At 48.9% G+C, this 22,642-nt stretch overlaps 9 protein-coding genes across 9 annotated transcripts; 3 read left to right on the forward strand and 6 right to left on the reverse strand.

The window, feature by feature from the left end:
- Positions 1-16: 16 nt before the first annotated feature.
- DFJ58DRAFT_793450 (uncharacterized protein) lies at positions 17-2,298 on the forward strand. Its single transcript, XM_041390406.1, has 8 exons — positions 17-314; positions 368-550; positions 596-1,094; positions 1,169-1,276; positions 1,331-1,476; positions 1,551-1,701; positions 1,780-2,006; positions 2,057-2,298. Exons 1-8 carry the CDS (start codon positions 69-71, stop codon positions 2,123-2,125), a joined length of 1,629 nt encoding a protein of 542 aa, XP_041242774.1. The 5' UTR covers positions 17-68; the 3' UTR covers positions 2,126-2,298.
- A 1,449-nt stretch (positions 2,299-3,747) lies between these two features.
- Positions 3,748-4,215, reverse strand: DFJ58DRAFT_432695 (uncharacterized protein). The gene has a single exon (XM_041380378.1). The coding sequence runs from the start codon at positions 4,123-4,125 to the stop codon at positions 3,877-3,879; it is 249 nt and encodes an 82-aa protein (XP_041242775.1). The 5' UTR covers positions 4,126-4,215; the 3' UTR covers positions 3,748-3,876.
- Positions 4,216-4,695, reverse strand: DFJ58DRAFT_432694 (uncharacterized protein). The gene has a single exon (XM_041380377.1). The coding sequence runs from the start codon at positions 4,565-4,567 to the stop codon at positions 4,307-4,309; it is 261 nt and encodes an 86-aa protein (XP_041242776.1). The 5' UTR covers positions 4,568-4,695; the 3' UTR covers positions 4,216-4,306.
- A 1,490-nt stretch (positions 4,696-6,185) lies between these two features.
- Positions 6,186-7,167, reverse strand: DFJ58DRAFT_793459 (uncharacterized protein). Its single transcript, XM_041390407.1, has 4 exons — positions 6,988-7,167; positions 6,739-6,916; positions 6,568-6,687; positions 6,186-6,518 (listed from the first exon to the last, which is right to left on the reverse strand). The coding sequence occupies exons 2-4, from the start codon at positions 6,890-6,892 to the stop codon at positions 6,427-6,429; spliced, it is 366 nt and encodes a 121-aa protein (XP_041242777.1). The 5' UTR covers positions 6,893-6,916; positions 6,988-7,167; the 3' UTR covers positions 6,186-6,426.
- Positions 7,168-10,249: 3,082 nt separating this feature from the next.
- DFJ58DRAFT_661969 (uncharacterized protein) lies at positions 10,250-11,138 on the forward strand (the record flags this gene model as incomplete). The annotated part of the gene is made up of 5 exons (XM_041382264.1): positions 10,250-10,431; positions 10,480-10,547; positions 10,601-10,687; positions 10,735-10,806; positions 10,858-11,138. 5 exons carry the CDS (start codon positions 10,250-10,252, stop codon positions 11,136-11,138), a joined length of 690 nt encoding a protein of 229 aa, XP_041242778.1.
- A 331-nt stretch (positions 11,139-11,469) lies between these two features.
- Positions 11,470-13,367, forward strand: DFJ58DRAFT_432852 (uncharacterized protein). The gene is made up of 7 exons (XM_041380379.1): positions 11,470-11,705; positions 11,758-11,891; positions 11,950-12,176; positions 12,227-12,670; positions 12,722-12,882; positions 12,931-13,122; positions 13,170-13,367. Exons 1-7 carry the CDS (start codon positions 11,655-11,657, stop codon positions 13,170-13,172), a joined length of 1,212 nt encoding a protein of 403 aa, XP_041242779.1. The 5' UTR covers positions 11,470-11,654; the 3' UTR covers positions 13,173-13,367.
- A 1,529-nt stretch (positions 13,368-14,896) lies between these two features.
- DFJ58DRAFT_662011 (uncharacterized protein) lies at positions 14,897-15,210 on the reverse strand (the record flags this gene model as incomplete). Its single annotated transcript, XM_041382269.1, has 2 exons — positions 14,897-14,950; positions 15,007-15,210. The coding sequence occupies 2 exons, from the start codon at positions 15,208-15,210 to the stop codon at positions 14,897-14,899; spliced, it is 258 nt and encodes an 85-aa protein (XP_041242780.1).
- Positions 15,211-15,317: 107 nt separating this feature from the next.
- On the reverse strand, positions 15,318-16,928 carry DFJ58DRAFT_661954 (uncharacterized protein; the record flags this gene model as incomplete). Its single annotated transcript, XM_041382263.1, has 2 exons — positions 15,318-15,764; positions 15,816-16,928. The coding sequence occupies 2 exons, from the start codon at positions 16,926-16,928 to the stop codon at positions 15,318-15,320; spliced, it is 1,560 nt and encodes a 519-aa protein (XP_041242781.1).
- Positions 16,929-18,922: 1,994 nt separating this feature from the next.
- DFJ58DRAFT_906541 (uncharacterized protein) lies at positions 18,923-22,629 on the reverse strand. The gene is made up of 2 exons (XM_041395015.1): positions 21,006-22,629; positions 18,923-20,949 (listed from the first exon to the last, which is right to left on the reverse strand). The coding sequence occupies exons 1-2, from the start codon at positions 22,404-22,406 to the stop codon at positions 19,201-19,203; spliced, it is 3,150 nt and encodes a 1,049-aa protein (XP_041242782.1). The 5' UTR covers positions 22,407-22,629; the 3' UTR covers positions 18,923-19,200.
- Positions 22,630-22,642: the final 13 nt, after the last annotated feature.

A 22,642-nucleotide genomic window follows, 5' to 3' on the forward strand; every position in this document is an offset into this window, starting at 1 on the left:
TATGTAATGGAAGTAGGATTCAGTCAGGCGTCAGCATCTGCAGACTTTGCACAGACGCGTCCATTCCAATGGCCAGCAGGAAACAAGCTATCCCAAATGACTCTCATAGCTTTGGTGAGCGTCCTGCGAAACGTGCAAAAGTAGATGATGAACGCCAGGCGAGTACATCTTCTGCGGAGCCGTCAAACGGCATGGAGGATATTACTGGAGCAGCACGACTTACAGAAGAGGAAGAGGAAGAAGGTTTAGAAGACGAGGTTGAATCAGGGCAATCGAAAAATGAACCTAGAGCGTCAGACCTTTACCTTGACACAGTGCGCCATTCAATGAAACCCATTGTGCACGTATTCGCTAACAAGGCCTTTAGATCAATCGAGCATTGCTCGACTTTGACTTCGAGAAAGTGTGCTCCGTATCTATGTCAAATATCAACACATACGGTTGCCTAGTCTGTGGAAAGTACTTCCAAGGACGAGGTCGTAATTCGTACGCCTATGCGCACTCCATTCATGATGACCACCATGTTTTTATCAACCTCGAGACAACAAAAGTGAGCTAAAAGCTAATCACAGGTGCATAGACTCATGTCACATAGGTGTATGTCCTTCCAGATGGTTATCTTGTCTCTGACCCATCTCTCGAAGACATCTCGTTCGTCCTTAATCCATCCTTCACGAAGGTCTCCACATCCACCCTCTCCTCGCCATCCCATCTTCTGAAACCCTCCTACGACCTCTCGTCAAAACCTTATCTTTCTGGTTATATTGGCTTAAACAATATCAAGCGAAACGACCACATGAATGTTATCATACATTCCCTCCTCCACATCCCTCCTCTACGGGACTACCTCCTTCTGTCCTCCTTTCGCGGAAAGGAGTCTGAACTCGTTAAGCGATTCGCCGCTCTTGCTAAGAAAATATGGAACCCTCGGCTATTCAAAAGTCAAGTTAGCCCTCACGAGTTTCTCCAGGAGGTCAACCGCGCTAGTGCGGGTAAGTTCCGACTCGAGCAACAAGGCGATCCTGTCGAGTTTCTCGGCTGGTTACTTAACCGATTACACAAAGACATGGGTGGAACTAAGAAGAAAAAATCGAGTGCGTCATGTGCAGACCGACTGGCCTGCTATTTACCCTTATTCGGCCTCCGAATTGATACATGAAATGGGCAGGTATTATATTTTCAACGTTTCAGGGAGAACTCCGCGTGGAGACACAGCAGGTCGTTGTCCGTCCGGACTCTACCGGTTCTGAGAAGCCGCAGTTTGATATTGACAGAGGTGGGATCGACTTTCGTGGTCACCTGGACCCTTATTCATAATAATGTATGTCAGACATCAAGGCTACTGTGTCGCCGTTTCTCTTTCTAGCGGTTGATCTTCCCCCACCACCTCTTTTCCAAGATACGATCGAGAAGAACATCATTCCACAAGTTAGCATCCATTCTGTACTGGCCAAGTATGATGGGGTCACTACGCAGGCGAGTTTAGCTCTGCTTTCGGCTTCTTTTTATTAAACCGAACTAATTTATTGTGGATACATGGGCGCTTGTAGGAGTCTGCTGGCCAGTTACGCAGATACAAGTGTCAACGCCTCCCACAGTACATCATCTTACACTACAAGCGATTTACAAAAAACGCCTTCGTCGAGGAGAAAAATCCGACGATCGTCACATTCCCACTCAGAGGAGTTGATTTCCGTGAATGTGAGCGCTTCGAGTCGTACTCACGTGATAATCGCATTAGCGTAACCAATGACTGATGATACGATTTATGCGCTATAGATCTGGATGCAGCACCAACGCATCCGCCAACCGTCTATGATCTGATCGCCAATGTAACCCACGAATCAGTTGCCGGAACTACTCGCGACAAGGAAAACACGATTTGGAAAGTTCATCTCCGTGCCGCTGGCGGGGGAGGCGAGGGCGAGAAATGGTTCCAGATCCAAGACCTCATCGTTGAAGAAACGCGCAAGGAGATGATCTTCCTTGGGGAGACCGTGCTGCAGGTGCGCCATCCCTGTATTATGGATTATATGATCTCACGCGTTCAAATTAGATATGGGAGAGGCGTGCTGCGAACGCTAACGGTAACGCGTCAATGAAAATGGATGTTGATCGACGGTGATACCGAAGCGTTGGTTAGACATTAGGCTGAGGAGATACCGGGGTTCCGTCCTTACATATGTTAGATGGGATCCCCGCCCCAAATAAGACCGGAGATACAAACGTACATCTTACATGTCATGATATACACCAGCGCATCTCAATGCAGCTCAGCGAAGCTCACGCGTTACTAATTGTCCAAGACAACACATGAAAATGTATGGCTGTCTACGCCCCTTTCCTGGGCACAAAGTGATCATACGGCCGCCATTCTCCGCGGTGACCATAACTGGCACACCTGTCTGGTTGATCAGAGAGCGCGTGGGCACGCCTTTAGGGGCGCATACCCTGCCGCACGTTACTCCATATTGTGCTAGCGCAGTGTAATGTCACTTTGCCGAAGAATGCGGCGACGGCGAAGATGCAGGGGATTTCCCTAGCACCTCGGGTGATTCTGTTGACATGTTCATAGGAGGGAGTGGGTTTCGGCTGATGATGGCAATTTTAGTTTGCGATAGGATCCCACAATATGCATGGCAAACTCACTTCGCAGCAGCTTCTTCGAAAAGAGGTTTGAATATGTAAACCCCCGAAGCGACGCCTGGTTAGTTTCACAGCGGATATAACATTAATGACAGCGATTGGGGTGACTCTACTTCATACCTGCTAAACCTGCGACTATGTATGGAGTGAACCGCCGTAACATGATGATGGCTTTGCGTAAAGTGTGCAAGTAGCAAACAAACACAGCAACCTCATTTTCCGTTTTGGGAGAGCAAATCAAACTCAGCGGCTCTGAGTTTGCCTCGAGGTCAAAGAGGTCAACACGTGTGTTGTCGAAAGTCTAGTGATACTCCTCTCATAAATGAACACACTAAGTCTTTATGCTGTTGTTAACCCAGTTGAATGTTTATAGTAACGTAGCGGATAGAAACTAGCTGTTGAACTTGTACAATGTAGCGTCAAGCAGAAATATTAATTAATGCCCAATCTTTCACAAGCAATCCGCGCCGCCTCCTCTTTGGCGACACTTTTCTGATTGGCAGTCGCAGTACCAACGACTTCGCCCTCCACTGTGGATGATGACGTCTTAGACAAATTTCTTCGATCTCGAGAGATGGACGACACGTGCCTTTGCAAGTCAATGTCCATGAGAGAGCATGCGACGGTCCAGACTGAACCTCAGCCCAGGTGACAGCGTGAAGTTTGCGGCGAGATTGATAGTCTGTACAGTGTCAGAATTAGCGTCTCCTTGCTTTAATAAAGCAAATGCTAGGACTTGCGGTTGTTTAGGGCAATAGTATAACCTAGAGAAATGTCAGCATTATTCAGTGATGATCCAGACGCGATAACATACGCGACATTATGTGCAGGCGACAGATAACAATCTTGTAAAGCTGGCGGAGTGAAGAGTACTTCAATGTCTGTCCTGTACCACAACTTACGCATATTTAAATCTGCAGGTCCAACGACATGCCGCGAGGCAGTCAAAGTGAATACCGATATCGCCTGCATTTGATCAGGAAAACCGAATGACCGCGGTTCCCGTAGCCACGACGAAGAAAGTCCCGTCGTGTTCAATCAGAAAAACTGCGCAGGATAAACATAACTGAAATTGATTTCAAAGGCCGTAGGGGAGTGCTCTTGAAGACCGGGTGAAACGTCACTTTTTTTGTGAGAACGCTCATTTGTTGTAACAACCGTAGAATGCAGAGTTCCTGGAAGACAGAGCGGCACCAAGACTGGTATGCGTCACTGTCGAACCAATAACAGCTAAAAAAACACCCGCAACGCCCCGGTCCAATTTGAATGCCGATCTCGACGCGTAGGAGGCCAGCTAAAACGGATAGCCTGGTTATTAACCCATATCGAGGTAGCGGAACCAAGAAATGACCCAGATGCGGTCCGCATTATGCTGTGGTGCAGTGCAACCAACAACAATTCCTGGCTACAGCGGCTCTGCGCGCTCGAGAGAGGCCCGGAGCAGATGTAGATAAGAAAACTTAGCAATCGCGTGGCCATATGACACACGCGCAAGGGCCGAAGAGATATAGCGGAGATTTATGGTCGGCACTCTCTCCATAAGTCCGACAGCAGATCGATCATACTTGGGGCTCAAGTCTAGTCACCGACATGTGACGAATCTGGGAACTGATGGAGGTCGATCAGGGTCGATAGGGAATCATTGGCAAGAAGAGTGCCTCTAAACTGTGAACGTTGAAAGGTTAATTGTTGTGGGCGTCGATCCAAGACACGGAAGGGCCGCAGTGCAGAATGATACCTTCGTTGTAGTCCATCTCGACGAACACTTTGATACGACATAGGAATTCAGATATTGATCGGAAGGAGCTAAGTAACATCGCCGTGATCGACTCGGAATCAGCATAGAGGCTTCCGGTGTCTTAGTGAGTATCCAGCATAGCAGGGTCCAAAGCGGATGAAAAACTGCAAAGCAACATGCCATCCGTGATGGTCTGGATGAGAAACAGTGTAGTACCCAGGTCAGCAGCAAGTGCAGTGTGGTAAGGCAGAGATATCCATGCGTCGAGGTTTACTATGTGAGTGGCGTCTAACTTGGGATGGACAAAATATTTGAGAAAAAGAGGCAACATTAAAATTATTTACAGACCCTATGCTCTAACAAGACAGATTAGATAAGATGAGTGACGTGTATAATCTAAAACAATGCAGGTACAGGAACGTCCATTGAAGAAGTATGTATGATGGATGATGATGGATGAAAATACATGAGCATGAATGTAGAAAGGATGCACAACTTGCAATAAAAATGGAAAAAATGCGAACAAATGAAGATAATCCAATATGAGCTTGTCTACTAACACATTGTCATTCGAGAGAGCTAGCCTCCGGGGTGGTGTCTTGTACTTCAGCCTTGATCAGACCTTAATGCAGTCAGCGCGTGACTAGCTGCCACATTTCTTGCCTGATGTTTGTGAGTCCCTGACCCGACTCCATAGGTAATCCCGGAAACTTGAAATGGCGGATCAGAGACGTCTGATAAGTGGATACAAAGACGAGAAAAACTTGCTTCTACACGTCGAAGTCCATACGTACTGGTGGGTGGCGCCCTCTCGTATGTCGATCCAGCTCACAGCGGAGCTTTGCCCGATAGACTGCAAATCTGAAATATACAGTAAGTCTTTGAAATCACCAAGGCAATCGCACGAACAATTGTTAAGTGCGTTCGTAGCGTCTTCAAACGTCGTCAGCTGAGGTGGAGGACTGCTAATGACTGTGACAAACCATTTGCCTGGTTGCTTCGAGACATTGCGAATGTTTGAATTGACGATCATAACTGAACTTACTAGCAGTTATTATACCACTGAAACCTACGCTTCATGAGACTTTGGAAAAAGAGAGACGGTGTTGAGCGGAGGTGATACCCGATGGAGCTAGGAGAATAATGTTTTCATGATCACGGCGTTGAGGAAAATAATAAACGGAAAACCAAAATTTCCCAAGATGCATGAAATAGGGCGAGCTGCATGCAATGACGATCGACTCAGTGAGAAGATGCGAGGGACTAGGTGACATGTGCCCCTCATGTATCTTGTGCAGTGGATCGTTCCAAGCGCTTTACAACCGAGCTCGGAATGAATGATGCGCATTCCCTCTGGGTACGGGAAAAGCTCGGATGATACTGTGGGGCGTAGTCAATCATAAACTGGAGCAACATACCAGACTTCTAGACTGCACTTACGAGCCGGTGATAAGTCAGTTGATCCCGTCCGGTGTGACGACGTTAGTGGACCTAACCAGGAACCTCGTGACTACGATTGGATCTGTTGTTGAAACTTTTGCGCATTACGCCTGTCATATATACTCAGGGTGCAGTAACAAGATCAGAAAATGGCACCAGGCAGACGTGCGCTCCCTGTGCGGTGGAAAGCAGACATGTGGAATACGCATTTACGCCTTTAACGATTACACGTTGTTGCATGGCCATAGTTTGTACGGGAACAGGAAGCGACTCGGGCCACGGTTCTTCTCACCCAACTTGAAGCCGAGGAGTAGCACAGCCACGTGTTTCACTGCTGCCAGATATTCACGCCCTCATGATATTCGTTGGAAATTCTGATAGACTCGATAACTACAAAGAAACATAACACAAGTAGGGGACCACGGGGACTACACTGAAGAGGAAAATACTAATCGCGAACGACAGAACCGGAACAAAATCATGTAAGCAAATTATCAGCAAATCCAGAACAGTCTTGTGATCAAGAGGATAAGAGGAAAACAAAGCAGTAAAAGCATTTACACGCCAAATCAAACGATAGAAATTCAATGGCCAATTCCTGGTTACATGAGGGCTTGCAGAGCGATCTGACAAGCAATTTCTGTGGCAGACGCTTTGGTTGCCCCCTCGCCTCTGCCATATTTACAGTCTCGGACTAAGGATAAATGAGGTATGTATCAAGAAGCAGTTGGAAAACAACTGACAGTATACGGTCACGGTCCACCATAGTGCGCGCTCAGGACCGATCGATGAGCTATCGAGCCGGAGGTCTTGTGTAGATCTGAATCTATGTTGCAGAAAATTGTTCAACTGCATGCGATAGTCTACGAGAAAAAAATCAAAAATCATCGCATAGTGAAGATATATAGACGCACGATTTTGGATAGGTGCGCTCTGCTGGCCAAGAGCGACATGCTCGCCTTGTCTACGTTGTGTGTTGTACCCATCCCCTCGACCATGCGCATGCTGCTGATCGCTGCGGCGACTTCTGCCGTTGGGGTAATTCTGGTCGTGGGCGTAACGTGACATGACGGTCAATGATTTAGACTTAGGCTTGGGAATTGGTTGATGAGTGCGCCTGAGGTCTTTTTTATATCGAGGAAACATATACACCAATTGCTTACCTCGAAGCAAATGACACCCCGCAGGCAATGGCCAGCGCAGTCGAAACATCAGAGTTGCTCACTATGAGTTTTCCGCAGTTACAGAATCCAACAACGAACAGTACGCATTGTATCCTGTAGAGGATTCTGAGGCGGGCGGTGCTCATTCGCAGCTGTTCTCTGGGTTGTGCATTCTCGAGCTATGGGTCAGGCGATGCCGTAAGAATGCGGCAAAACTGCTACTGGGCATGTTAAATTTTACCCTGTATTTGTGTCTGACCTGAAGGTATTCTAGACAACGGTCAGCGTACTTGGGATATTTCGTTTGGTGAAGAGGTACAACTAGAGTCCTTGACCGCCATTTTCATGCGTTTTACGATTGCTATATATTGCAAGCGGAATCATTAATGTCAGCTGCAATGCAGTAGCATGAAGCCCCATACCTACTCAGAAACAGCGTGACATCGGGTGCAGACGGTTGGTCTCTCGTAGTAGAACCTTCAGAAAGAATACAATCGTTCTTCGACCTAGTGTACACGCAGTATGTGATGCGAATTGTAACACTGTTGGCCTAGATGGAAGTACAAGGCTCCGTCACTAACCTTCGACACACAGTATTCGTTGTGGGTCGCACTACTGCTGTCCTAGATGGAAGTACACGGCTCCATTGACCGAGAAATAGTAGACGAATCACTGGGTTTCAACATGGACTAAGCTAGTCCCTTGGAACTGCTAGTGACCGGTTCTGGAGAGTGCTAGGTTGAGGGATAAAGCAGTTGAACTTTAACGTCCGGCCCACGGAAAATGGTTGTCCCACGCTGGAGAGTAGCGCGATCGATTGGTTTACATCCCACTCCCAACTACTCACTCCCCAAAGCAATCGTATACCTGGCTAAATTCTTTCAAGGCGCATATGAAAAAACTCAAGGATGAGTTATCTACCAACCTATACATCGATGACGTTCTGTTCTCGATTAATGGAAAGAGCACCCTTGTGCCGTCATGATCAAACTTTCAAGAGCAGCGGCTTCCTCAAAACGAAGCTGAACGAAGCTGCGCGAGTAATACATTTTTGTTTCATCTGGAGACTCTGGCACGCAAAGCTCTGCACAGTTGTAGAGGATACCTATACGATTCCCCGATGCGTCCATGTATGTGCTGCGCAGGATTTGCGTCCTTGTTGCTGATTCTGAGCAACGGTAGTCTCTGCGATTAGAGAGAATGCGGAGCCTCTGACGGGCTTGACGCTCGATCAAACCAAAAGCTCCAAGCTCACGCTCGCAGGACCCAAGTAAATCATCGTGCAGATCCGTGACATCCCCGGACCATTGGATAAATTTCCTTACACGTTGAGTCTACCCCTGGATTTGCCTCTGTCAGCGAAGACTAAGGGCATCGACGTCGCTGCCTGGGCATATTTTTTTTATCTGTGTGACAGTTCCAGTTCTCCCTCGACTAGGTATCGTAACCTTCTATCAAACCGTACCCGATAACTTTCTGCATACGTTGCAACAAGCCTCAATTTGAAAAACGCCTATATGATATGGACACTTGCATGATATCCAACGCGCCTATCTTCAAGCCTTTGCATACGCTATACACGGCTAGCGCGCGGCCGTCTGTACATAGCAGATACAACCTAGGAACGTGTCTACTGCCCTTGAGGAGTAGACTCGTGACCAGTCCGAGCCGCGCTGGTCACGAGTCTACTTGAGGAGCTCATCCTACAAGCTTACGCAAGGCTACGTAAACAGCGGTACCAACAGTTGCAGAGCCCAACAGCAAGTTGTACACATGTGATTGCACTCTTCATCAGCGCCCCCCTCATCTAGAACCCGGAAGTAAACCTGGAAGCAAACACAATGTGAACGTGCAGGTATTCCACGGCCCCGAGCAGATCCACTTACTGGTCGAGCCCTGGAAGGTGCGAGCCGTTTGTCGATATTCCTAGGATGCTCTGCCGTTAATCTCCGAAGATACCTGCCATAATTCTTGGCCGATATGAACCGGAGTCCAGGGTAGGCTAGGGACACGGGAGTTGGGGGAGGTGGGTGTTTTATTGTTCTATATACTAACCTTCTCTGGCTTGCCATCGACTGAAGCATGCGATCAAACACACCTGAGCAGCGAAAAAGGGATCTCAGAATTCTTAGATGTAAGCAAAATCCCGTTCTAGTTGCGAGGCAATTGCATACCGGAGAACCGGAAAGCACACTTCTGAAATCACGCAACCTGGGTGATTATGGGGTTTGAGGGAAACGAGCAAACTGCACGTAATTAGTTTGAGATGCTGCTACGGTAGTGGTCTAGGCATGCCCGTTAGGGCTGTCTCGTACCAAACTCGAAGTGAAAAATGACTTTGATCCGATTTTGATCAGCAAAGGCCTACTATAGGATTCCTTGCTAGAGCTTGGGATTTGGGTAAGTTGGAGAACACCTAAAACCGCCACAGTCAAGACAGGACAAATGAAACCGTGTGTCGTGGCATAGCCTTTATGTCAATCTATCAGCGATGATATTAATCAGTTTTAAGGTCCTGACTTCTAAGAGCTTGGACACACGGCAGATGTGACATGATACTCAAGCGCTCGTCACATTTAGTCCAAGTCTGTCATACCAAATCATCAGTGTGTTGTTGAGTGGGGTTATGGTTCTGGCGCGTGAAACGCACATGACATTAATATTCTCCTCTTTGCAGGAACTATGTTCGAAGCGTTGGTGGTCGGTACTCTTTTCGATCACCAATTGCCGACAAGGCACGGAATTCGCGGCGATGAGCGGCCAGGTGCACACTGATCATGTAAGTGTGTCTGTTCCGAAACTTTCAATCTGCCCAGCATGAACAAAAACAGCCATCGCACCTCGACTAAACTCGAGCTTCAATAAGCAGTAAGCACTTGCCAACTCAGAAGGACCCGCACGAAGTGTAAGGAGTATCGAGTGCCTGATCGTGTATGCAAAGGCTCCGACTAAATATTGGATCAAACCAGTGCTAAACGTAAGTACTTGAATGCCCCGAAACGGAGCTTGCTAAACGATTTGATATGTTCTGGGAGAGTTGTCAAGGGCGAGTTGGGACCTTGTTCAGGGCAACTGTTTTTGTCCCTGCATGAGCGGACTTACGGGGAGCGAGTCTACCAATATAAGCTTCAACGTTCAGTGGAGAATCTTGCTTTCCGTTCCTCCGTCCCTGCCTCCCTTTGAACGAGACCTTGTTCAATATGGGATACTTTTCCGTGGCCCGTATCACCCTTTTCTGTGAGATCTGGATCTATTTCTAAATATGTTTGTTAGAAGCTCACCTTTCGAATGTGGTCGTATAGCACTCACTATTGCTTTCTCCCTCATTGGATTAGGCCTCAATGCCTACTTCCTCTCGTTGACGGCGCCATATGATTTCTATTACATCTTCACTGCTTTGGACACTGCGACCGCGGTCTTGACAATTGTTACCATTCCAATCATGTGCGCATGCCTTTCTCTACTCATCTTGATTGTCTCAGTTATTCACAGGTTGATCGTCGATTTTACACGACGTGGAGCGTTCACTTCCATGATTGTATTTGAACTCTCATGGCTCTGTATGTAGTGTATTTGGAATAATGCGTGTTAGTCTAATTCTTTTGATATACAGTCATCCTTGCGATTCTGTGGGTTGCCACTGCCGGCGAAACTGTCGCCGCCTCCAACTATTACTACCCTCGAGGTTGTGTTGATTCAGGTGCGTGAACTTCAAATATCATTTGCATCATACTCAGTCACCGCCAGATCCTACCTTCAACACGTATTGCATAGAGATGCAGGTAATGGAGGCTTTTGCATTTCTCAACTTCTTCATATGTAAGTTTTACACTGTTTAGGTCGAGTCTTTACCTAACGACGTCATTCTAGTCTTGGGTTACACTTGTGTGCTGCTAGTGTTTTCCATCATTGGATCCAGTCACGGAAACAGTGTATGGACGCGTTCTGTTAAAGAGGCCACGTTCTTTGCACAAAAGTCACAGCAGGTTCCTCTGGATCAGTACTCTGGCGCTCCTCCTACGGGGTACACTGCTGTTTCGCAGCCTCAGCAGCTAGGCACCTATGGTACTCAAAGTGGCACGCCTGCCCATATGCAACCCCAGCAATTCCAGCCGGTGTATTCTGGCCAGCCACAGGGAATTCCTGTTTGACATGATCATGACTGCTTGCATATAATCTGCTCTGACTCACGTGTTTGTTGTCTCTATTTATTCACATAGTTGGTGCAGGATATCTTTTTACGGGTCTATGTCTCTGACGAAGTTCAGTGTTCTGAAAGTCTGGGGGTATACTCGTACATGATGCAGTATATTAGTATAACATCCAATAACATTTTGTGTTCCTCCCATATTCTCGATGGCATCATGGTTAGCCCTTGCAATCGGGCTTCTTCCAATTGCACTGTTGTCTGCGTGAATTGAGAAGATTGGAATGGCCTATAGGAGATAAGTAGTAGTAGTAGCCTATTATTCATTTATGTTGCTTGAAGTTGCAATAGGTTGCGGGCGTGTAACTTTATGAAACGTGTCCAAGTCGCGACAAAGTCTACAATTGCAGCAGACTTCTCAAACACAAACGTTTCTTACTGCTGCGCTTCACTGATTTGCTCTCCCTTCATTGCTCACTCGAGGTTGGCCACTACTGACGATTAATTCAGCCTCTCACAAATGTCTGAGGATGATGATCGCGCCGCGAAGGCCGCTCGGGCAAAGGCCTTGGTTTGCATCCTCGCAAAGTTTTGTTATTTCACAAGCTCACGTATTCCTGTAGCTCGACAAGCGACGACGGAAGAAAGTTGCTGGCAGCAGCGCGTTGGCAAGTCCACCTCCGTCGAGGTCGTTCACTCCTGCTCTCCAGGAGTCTGCACCGTCCACGGAGGACACCAAGAATGATGTCGCTGACCTGTATGTCTGCGATCTCTGACCTGTTTATCGCGCTTGAACTAATTTCATCATCCCTTAGCTTCACACCAGCAGATTCGGACGCGAACTGGATCGAGTCTCTATCTAGGGCGGACGTGCCGCACTCGACAGCTTCCAATATTCCGCCGCCATATGCGCCTACTTCATCATTTCTTTCTGGGCAAGCAGAGACATTGCAGTCTCAGGTGACATCCCTGCAGACAACAGTTGCTTCTGTTCAAAGTGAGAACAGTAGCTTACGGAGTTCGCTAGAATCACTCGAGACAGGCACGTCAGTTTATATTTCTATGCCGGCCGAGTCTCATTCGTTGTCACAGACACCAAAGCCCAGCTAAAGAAGCTCGAAGAAGAAAATAGCACACTTAAGCTTCAGCTTCATCAGGAACAGCAGCGTGCTCAAGATACGTCGAGACGTGTGGAGGTAGTGGTCCAAGAGAAGCGGTCATTGGAGGATGCGCACCGCTCAAGTCAGGCAGAGATTCTGCAATCGAAGTCGCAGGCTGATGAGCTTCGCCGGAGTCATGCAAGGGAACTTGATGATCATCGCCACATAGCGAATTTACACAAGGAAGAGGTCGAGAAGCTTTCAAACCAGCTCGGCGCAGCACGCGTTGAAATACAAGACTGTCACTCTAAAGAGGTGGAGTCCACTAAACGTCGGAACGAGCAGGATGAAAACCATCAGAAGACCATTTCCCTCCTTGTTTCAGAAAAGACATCATTGCTGGCTTCAGTTGCTCGTCTGGAGCAGCTCGAGATGGGTATGTTGACTACTTCGACGACGTTCTCGTCTAACTATGTTTTAAATCTAGAGACGCAAGAGAAGGGTGAATTGCTTCAGGCTGAACGCGAACAATCGCAGTCGCTCGATGAACGCGTCAAAGACCTGGAGAACAGTTCTTCTAAGCTCGACATGCAACTACAAGAAACCCTGATACGAGAAAGAGACCTGGCTGAAAAGTCGCGAGATCAAGTGAGTAATCTAATTCTAACAAGAGTGTCTCGCTCAAACTTTTCTCAGGAAAGAGAACTGCAGCTTCTCAATGCTTCTCTGGAGGAAGTGAGGTCTGCATCCGAACAGCATCGACAACGTGTTCGCGAACTCGAGGAGCAAATAGAAAGTGATGATCGTGCCGAACGGCTGGAGGAGTCACTCAAGAACACTCAGGATCGCGCCGAGGAGCTCGAGTTTCAGCTCTCTAAGCTCAAACAGGTATGTAGCTATTTACCCTCTCCGTCCGCTGGTGCTCATCAAACAAGTAGACTCTCGCGAACGCAAAACACGAGAAGGATGAGCTACAGTCTCAGCTTCAATTGCGAGATGATAGCGAAACCGAGTGGAAGGCTAAGCACGCAAGTCTCGAGGAGCAACACTTATCCCTCCAAGAGTGTATCCACACTGCCAACCAAGATCGCGATGCGTTGCTTGAAGAGCGCGCGTCACTCCAGTCCCAGGTTAACTTCAACCAAAGCGCGATCAAGCAGCTTCAGCAAAAGCTTGGTGAGGTCGCGTCGGAGTTGTCGTCGAGCGACCGCGCTCTTCAAAATGCCCATAGCGACCTGAGGGTTGCCAATCGGCGAGCTGAAGAAGCCGAGAGGACGCAGAAAGATCTGCAGACAGAGGGAACAAGGTTGATACAATCTCTGGATGAGATGCGACCCAAGTTTGTGGAGCTTACCTCCACCAAAATGGATTTGATGGAACGAATCGACAAGCTTGAGCATGAAAAGAATTCACGAGATACTTTCATCTCGAAGCTCGAAAATGCGCTTAGCGAGGCGATGGAGCGGGAGGCCGAGGCGGCTCGAGTTCACAAAGAAGCAGACTCGTTGCATGAGAAGGACGAGGCCTCACTGCAACAATCGGTCATTGAGCTACAGCAAGGCTATGCCGAACTGCAGGCTGAACTAGAGTCATCGCAGGCGGCAGTGCTCAGTTTGGAGGGGGATCGTACACAGCTGCGACAAGTCGAGGCGCGTCAACTAGAAATTATTGACCGCCTCTCCGTGGAATCCGATCAGCACTCACAAGTAATGTCCCGCTTGGAGTCGGACCTTCGGTCATACAGGAACCTTGACGAAGAACACCGTGCCTTCATTGAACGATCTAACTACGAGCATGAAGCTCTACGGGCAGAGTTGAACGCCAAGGATGATGAGATAGAGCACATTCGAACCTCTTCATCAGACGAGGATGCTCCTCGTTCACTGGATGACGAGATGATCGGTGCACTCAGAGTCCAACATGCTATGGATCTCTCCAATGCCAACTCCCAAATTCGCGCTTTGGAGACCGCCGTCTTCGAAGCTCAGGCAAAGTCGCATAGCCTGCAGAAGCAAATCAGCATATTAGAGGATCAGCTCGCACAACAGCGCTCCACGTCGAGAGCAACCTCAAGACCGTTTTCCTCCCGGAGTGCCAGGCAGACCCTCCAGTCGCACCTTTAATCCCACTGATTTACGACGTGGGTCTTTCTCTCACAGATCAAGCAACCTTGCCCCGCCTTCCCCGCGGACTGTTTTTGACGTTGGACTCTCACCTGAAACTCGTCACAAGCGTCAAGTTAGTCTTGGCATGTTAAAAGCGCGTATTGATAGCGAGGGTCGCAGCATCAGCTGGTGGCTATCCTTCGTCGCGACAGCTTTCCCCTGTTCCACAAGGTGACGAAGGAATATCAGGACGAGAGCCTGACTCTCCTTCCTGGCATGCGCAGCACATACACCGGCGACCACAGTTCATGGATGAGTCTCACATATTCTGGTGTCATTCGTGTGATGGAGAGTTAGTTATCCTATGATATCCCTGTTATTAGTTGCATCTTACATATCTAGATTACAAGTTTGACTTTCACATGTGGTCAGTACATGTCATCTATATCTGGATTCTGGACCATCGAGGTTCAAATTGAAGAAAGATCACATGCAAGAGGTCATGACAAAGCGACATAAAAGTTGAAATCGGTAAAGGAGTGCTATAGTACTGATCATTATAAAAACCCATCCTGTCTCGTCCGAAGATCATGAAGCTTATGCAGCAAAGACTAGCGTACCAAGTAAATCGTGAGTGGATTATTTCAAATATGATTATTGAACTCACTTCAACTTCCTCGGGCCGAAGCGTCCCTCTCTTCCTTTCCTCTTCCACGCCCTTCTCAATGCTTTCTAAGATATCATGAATAAGCTCACGATAATCCACGCCGAAGAAATGCGTCAATTTAGCAGCTCGTCGCCTACGCAATTGGAAGTCAGATGACCCCTTGGGCGATGGCATAGGTATCTCAGTGGTTATCAACGACGTCATGGATGTCCGCGTTGGTAACGAGAGTCTACGTTCCGACTTGAACGAATGCGACGAGCCGGAAATCCTATGAGATTCTAGCAAGGGCTGTTCCTCAACCGGAGAATCCACTACATCGCCGTGGAGGAACCGATGGAGCTCCGCAAGAGACGCCCTGTCATCCTTTGGAATGGTGAGTGACGTACATGATTCCGCATCTGTTCACTCACTCGGTCAATGATGTCTGTCAGTGAAGCGATAGAATGCTGATAGTTCATGTACACAGAAGATTGTGCGAGGGCATCCTGATAGCCAGACGTCTGACCAGACTCTGGAGAGCTGGAAGTCTTGAGCGGCAGTAGGAACGTAGTTGACTCCGAAGTTCCTGGGCGATGCACTTTCTTCCCTTTCATATACGCAGACTGGTTTGGATTACGCCGGGATAAACCAGGAGCATTGGCGGATGCGTAGGTCGGGGTCATAAGGGACGCTACAGGGGATGCCGGTTGAGACCGGACCACTGTTGCAGGAGCATGGCGAGTATGGTACAAGGTTTGAGGAGGGGGAATCCCGAAAAGCTGATTAAAATGATGAGCCTTTTTCATGACGAGGAGCAAGGAATAGCAAACCTTTTCCATCTTCTGAGCACGTCTGACATTCAAAGCCTTCTCCTCGTCATCGAGCTCTGTCTTGACACGCTCGAATGATGGGGCGGATGAACCGCTCCTTCGCCTGTAAAGCCACATATCGTGGCCGTCCACAGGCATCGACGATGGAGGTAAAGACGGACCAGCTATATGACCAACGACCAAGTCGGTAGGGACGCGAGAGCCAAGAAAACGGTGGAGTTTAGCCAGCTTGTCACGCTTTCTTCTTCTCTCGGCTTCGGCTTGTTCCTCGGGCGTAAACGTCTCCACCACAGATGGTGTCGAGGATGAATGATGGAAGATTCGGCGACCGTTTGCCGTGTTCGGCATTTCCAAACTGATCGCATCCGAAGCATCATGTGAATTATCTTCATCTGAAAGATCAATGAAAGAAGTTGGGGAACCATATTGGTGCTGCGGATCCCAATGGCGATGTGAGCCGTGATGATCGCGAGTGGCTGGTAGCTCCGGTGAATCATCCAGGTAGAACGTAAAGCTACGTGGAGTGTAGGGTGTGGAATATCTGCGACCGCTCTGTGTTGATGGATAGTCTATAACTTGCCATGACGATGGCGGTTCCGATTTAAAACCGGGGGTCTTCACAGCAACAGATACAGACATTGCATGACGATGATGCTTCTGCTTCGCTGATCCCAGAAAAGCAGAGAAGGGGGGTTGTGGCAGTATCTTAAATAGACGCGACTCCTCTACTTCTGACGCAGCCATTTCAACTGCCGGAGTTTGCCCCAACAGTTGCACCAACTTGCGATTTCTCCGTATGAGATCAGCTCGCTCATTGGCGTCAAGCGTGTTGGTCGTCGGTGGTAGGGGTACTTTGAGACGAAGGGGTGGTTGAGGAGAAGACGAAAAAGAACGTTTCTGGAAACGGTGTTTGCGACCCCTTTTCTCAAACACAGGCTTCGGAGTAGTTGGAATAGGTGGTTTCAAGGTGTCTGTGGTATCGGGGAATGCCGGACTAGGAGGTGCAAACTCAAGTGTTGCAAGCGAGGTCGCCGAAGAACATGATGAACTAGGGCGATAAGAAATAGGCGACAAATATACACCAGAAGTAGGACTTGTAGGAGCAAATATCATTGCCGAAACGTCTGAGTGTGAGGATGCTGAAGAGCTCGGTCGCGAGTGTTGTGGGGAGTCAGGGGCTTCGTTGGCGGCAGAAGTAGGACTGGCCGGGGCAAAAACCATGCTAGGAAGGTCGTTCAAAGATGAATTAGAAGAAGTACTAGAATATATGCTTGAAGATAATATAGCTGGTGCAGATGGACGGCGAGTGGATATAATAGATGGGTCGTCCTGCATATGCTGGGAGGCTGGAGAAGAAGGCGAGAAAAAATCGATGAATGATTGCTGGTCATTACTTGCTCGTTTCTGCACCGAAGGCAAAAGTGGCATTTCGATCGGGGATATGGGGGGTAAATGAGGCAATGAAGATGCGTGATATGTTCTTGACGAATTAGAAGATATGGCCGGTGCTGACGGTGAATAACCAGATTTAGGGGAGGGGGAACGGGTAGATGAAACCGAAGGCAAGTTGACGCTCGTGTCTGTACCAGTTGAGAAGGGAGACTTGATTTGCACAGGAGAGAACTGCCGCGTTTCAGTTGTCCCAGGGGAGGCATTAGAAATTGAGGCTGTCTCTGCATCTCCAAACGCGGATAGTTGATGCGACATTGCTCGGTATCCTGATCCTCGTACTTGTCGCACCTGGGATACTACAGCCATGAACCAACGTTAGCAACTCACCGTGACATTTCGAAGAAGCTGACCTGAAAGAGATGACTGATAGGCGCTAGATTCTGCCAACTCTGTGCGATGAGGTCGGAAATCAACGTGATTGTCCTGTTTTGGCTTTATGCTGCTGGGAATAGCAGCACTTGTGAGAATGCTCAAGGACTCTCGCCCCTTTGTAAAGATTTTCTCGACCTTGTGCAAAGTAGGCGATGAACGACAGGAAGTCGTGAGATGTACCGGTGGGTCAGAAGTGTGGTAGACATCTGGTTCACTCCTGTGTGCAAGCGAAACTATAGTCTCGGTGGAACTTGCATGATCATTCTGTAGTGACAGAAGTGATATCGGACCTGTTGTCGTGCGAGTTGACGTGAGCTATCTGTCCAGATATGGTCGAGAGAAGTACTTACCATCACGTGTATTAATAGTCGGTAGTGTTGGATTAATGGGCGTAGCAGATCTAGAGGATGCGGGGCTATTCACGGCAGGTAGAGCGTCTGGCCATGAATCAGACCTAACGTTACTCTTCTTCCGCCGAATTTTCTTGACGCGGTTCTCATGATTAGCTACTTTCTTCGTTGTATTCCGGGGCGGTGGTGGTGCAAGACTGACAGCAAATCCGGACGAGGGCGAGATGGAATGATATGGACTAGTTGGAGACCCGCCACCACCATGGTCAAGTTCGTCATGTTGGAGAAGGGCCTCGAGATTGGGGGATATCTTGAGAGAATTAGCAGCTGAGAAGGGTAAGATAACGTTGAATGATGATGCAGAATTCTTACGTCGGGTCGTGTAGGACATGACATTGGACATGACAGTAGGAAAGAAAGCCTCCAGTTGGAGATTGAGCCGGATAAAAAAAAAACCAAGTTCCTCCCGCCGCTTAAGCTATATAACTGTGAGGGTGAAGCCGGTGACAGGAATATGAAACTGGAATTGAGTTCACAGCTCAGAGCTGTCTAAATCTTCAACTTGATGATCACGGAGCACAGAGAAGAGCAAAAAGAAACATCGATGGTCGATGGTCTTCCGTTTCAAACAATAAGTAATGTCGAAGCTTGGACCAGGGTCATCTTTTGCGCACGGCACGCTCTCCGTTACGGCCACTGACACCCTGACGACCACCCCTTCGGAACCTCCTGTCAAATTACCGACCGCTTGGTGTGCCGAACCGAAAACATGAACTTTTTACGAGACGAAACAGTCTCCGAGTCTATCCCGTCAGTGACGCTAGTACGAAGTAAGTCGGTAAGTAGTAGTAAGTGTAAGCGTTGGCCGCTACCGTAGAGGTGGTCCAAGCTTAGGTAATTTAAAATTTCTACTCGGGTGCCACGTCGATCATCGTCAAGCTGTTTTCTTTTTCAAAGTGCAAAATGCAAATAATTTTCGCCGTCCAACCGTCACGATCCCGACAAATTTAAATGCAGTGAGACGTGACACATTATTGCGTCATAGAGCCTCGAGCATGCTTTAAAGGGGTGACTGGTCATCATGAGTATGCTGAGTTGACTTTTAAATACGTGTGTTAACGAGAACAGAGTACGGAGCGAGAGATAAGAACCATGCGATGCAGATCAGTGATGTACATGAACTAGGACATTTTCAAACGTTGACCTATAGGCTATTGTGCTGGTGCTTGTAACCTGCGCGGAGGCAATGGAGGCCTGTTGTCTGGTCCTTTGGCAATCACTGGTTCAGATATGCCAACAAGTGCTGACGTTTCAGCTGACTCTGGATATGGATTTGATGATCCCTGTACCGGCGAAGCTCCTCTCATCTCTTCTGATGCAGGTGATACAGAGGGAACAGCGGAATCTTTGGATGAATCAGGCGTACGTGGTACCGATGATACCGTCCGTGGAGGAAGAGGTGGAGGAACAGGCCGAACAGATGATGAAGCGACATCGGCAGAAAGACTGAGTGGGGCAACATCCGCATTACGTCCATCTGTATCTGCGCGTATAGGCGTCGACTGGTTGTCCGAACCTTGTGGTTGACCTGTCAGAACCGGGCTTTTCCACAAGCGATACATGCTTGGAATGCCAGGCCCCTTCGGCTTGCTCTCCGGGGGTGTTGACGATGGTGCAATGTTCCCCATTGACATGGGTTCCCCGCGGTGGCTCGCATGGATCCCCGGAATAGTCATTGTTCGCGCCTGTGAAGGTTGGGTATGAATAATAGATGGCCTGCGAGCCTCTTCTGTGACATCCGTGAAATCGCGGTCTTTGAGTGGATCACTTTCCGTCGCCGATCTTGACAGAGAAGGTGCAACAAATTTAAACGAGGAGCTCCCTTCCGATGAACTGCCTTGCATCATGTGTGGAGGCGATGCAGGTGCACCAGATAATGTCATATGACCGCTCGACGGGCTTGTGGACCTCTTTCCTTTCCCATTGGGGATGGGAATAGGGGCGGACCCACCATCGTCCCTGCGTTCTCTTCGTTCGGCAACAGCAGCACGCACTTCTGCGTAACTGGGACGGCCATGTGTACTCTCTGTCCGGACACGAGCATCCGAAGGCCCAACATCCGGCACATCATCATGAGAGTTGACACTGCTATCTTTCTTAAGACCTCCCCAATTGACCCCCCATTTGCGCATTGCCTCCTTAGCAGAGTTGCTCAGCGCCTGCTTGTCTGCGGCTTTCGATTTGAGCGTAGAGAACAAGAAGCTCGCTGTATTCGAACCGGCGGAAAGTCGGGGACTCTTGGAGGGTGCGCCAGAGTCGGAGAGGCCATTGAAGAGCTCGTCGCCGCCGACCGAGACCGAAGATGAGACAGAATCTGCTCGAGAAGACCTAGAACGTGCTTGAGAGTGTGCTGATGAGGACCGGCCGCGGTATTGCGGCGACAGGTACCCAGGTCTCTCTTCATCCAACTCTATCTCGCTAGTAGGTTTGTCTGGATAGGAGTTGGCAGGAAGATCTTGTTTCGGTGTTGTAGAACTTGCAGCGCGACTCCGCCGTCCACGAAGATCCGACTGCTCAACATCCTCGCCCGCATCCGAGTCGTCCCCACCAGATGACCGAAGCCTAGAGGCTTTTACGTTGTTGTCTGAGGTTCCAGTGGTTGCGGAGCGGATGACTGGCACACCTCCAAGTGATGATGCATCAACTACCAGGTCTTCAGCAGACACTGAACGCTTTATTGACGGTGCCGTGACATCTTCGGAGGGACCTGAAATGGATGGGAGGTCTGCCTCGGATGCCGCAGGTTTTACACCTTCAGCTTCAACTTCTGGTGAAGTCGAGGCGGGCTCTGACTGCTGACACCGCGCCGCGTCTGACCAAAGTCCACCACGGTGCAAATATGGCGAGCTGTCAAAGAAACTGATATCATCCATGTTGGGCATCACGACAGACTCTTGTATCTAAGTCGTACAATTTTAGATTGTGATTAATATGATGGATTATCAAGCATACTCACCACCTCGATGATTCTTGACTTGATCGTGTCAAGTATCATGCTCCACGTAATTTGGCGGTCGCTCACGATGGGCTCGACATCAATGACCACACGCGGGGTCTGCGTGAACGAGTACCATATCCGACTACTCGGTGGTCGCTTGACCTTGATGAGGAGGTTTCCATCTATCTCCCGCAGAATGACAGCCAGCACCAGTTTAACGGTGTACGACTTAAATCGTGCACCGAGGTTGATTGTGGCAGTAGTCTCGACGGTCGCACGGACCTCCCCTTTGTATGTAAAGCGCACCTCGAGTGATGCGTCGCCCTCTTTTGTGAGCTCCTTCAACATCGGCTTGCTAAGTGTCGGGGCCTTGTTCCCAATTGAGAATTCGGTGACAGAAATGTCTGTGAGGAATGCAGGGCGCTTGACTTTGGAGAGCTTCTTCATGAGACGACCGATGATGTAGGACTCTAACGTCTGTGTGCGGTAGAAGCTAAAGAATATGCGCCCAAGTAGCGCGTTTAACCAGCGCATGGGGATGACATCGGGTTGCTCATCAAGAGTCACGACAAGCTTGTTCATTTCCGAAGGGAGGAATACGTTCTGGAGTGGGTCGAGAGTGGGCGTGCCAGTCGGGTGCTCGGATGCATGCAAGAGTGCAAAGTACCAATCTTCCATCTCGACGCAGGAGCGCACGAAGATGAACCATGGTGTCGATGCACTCAATGCCTCTTGTCGTGCAGCATCCCGAATTTTCTCTTCTTCAATAAGTCGCTCGCGTTCAGCCGTCCGCTTCTTCAAGCTTCCACCTGCCTCCTCCACCTTCTCGTCGATACTAATATCTTGAAGTGTCATCTCCTTTGTCACGCTTGGCATTACTTTTTCCTCGGGTATTGGTCTTGGACGCAAACATATGGCGTTCCGTTTCGTGTAGAGCTCCCCGTCCAGAAGTCCTTCCGGATAAACACACACCTCATGTCCACCCAACTCTATAGCAGCTTCGCACTCCGCCCTACTTTCGTCCTCGTACAGGTACAACACTGTGCCCTTAAGGACAACATACCACATGTCCTTCGGGCGTGAGCGCTTAGGGTCCTTGGAGCGCGCATCAAGGTAAGAGCGGACGAGTGTGACGTACGAGCCATCAGATGACGCGGATTCCTCAAACGTTCTACGCATGGTCAACCAGCCTTTGCGCGACCTGGGCTTGTCGTTGACTTCCAGCGATGAGGCAGGATCTTCAGTTTCTGCCTGCGGCTCAGTCGACTCGGTATGGAGCTCTGGCTTGGCATCTTGGCCTGAGTTGGTTGGCACGGGGATAGAGGTGTATATTGCGATGCCAACGACGATAAGGATGACCAAGGGGATGAACGTCAGTCCGCCTAAGATGTACGCATAGAAGAGCGCTTTGAACGACATGTCAGAGATTTGGGTGCGTGGAGTGGCCACCACTACAATACGTAGTGCTACTAGATTAACTTCTAGTTAGCACTGAACCTGATAAAACTGGCTTTAGCAGTCAGTCTGCTTGAAAGGAAAGGAGAGGAGATAAAGAATGGGTCTGGACGTTTGTGGGGCAACTGGGTGAGGAGGCCAATTGCATATAAGTTCCCACGTCAAGTGAACGTGTCTCCCATTTCCGCTCAATGACTCGC

This window comes from Suillus subalutaceus (genome assembly GCF_016647625.1).
Source record: "Suillus subalutaceus strain FC151 chromosome Unknown DFJ58scaffold_69, whole genome shotgun sequence".
Classification (NCBI taxonomy): Eukaryota; Fungi; Basidiomycota; class Agaricomycetes; order Boletales; family Suillaceae; genus Suillus; species Suillus subalutaceus.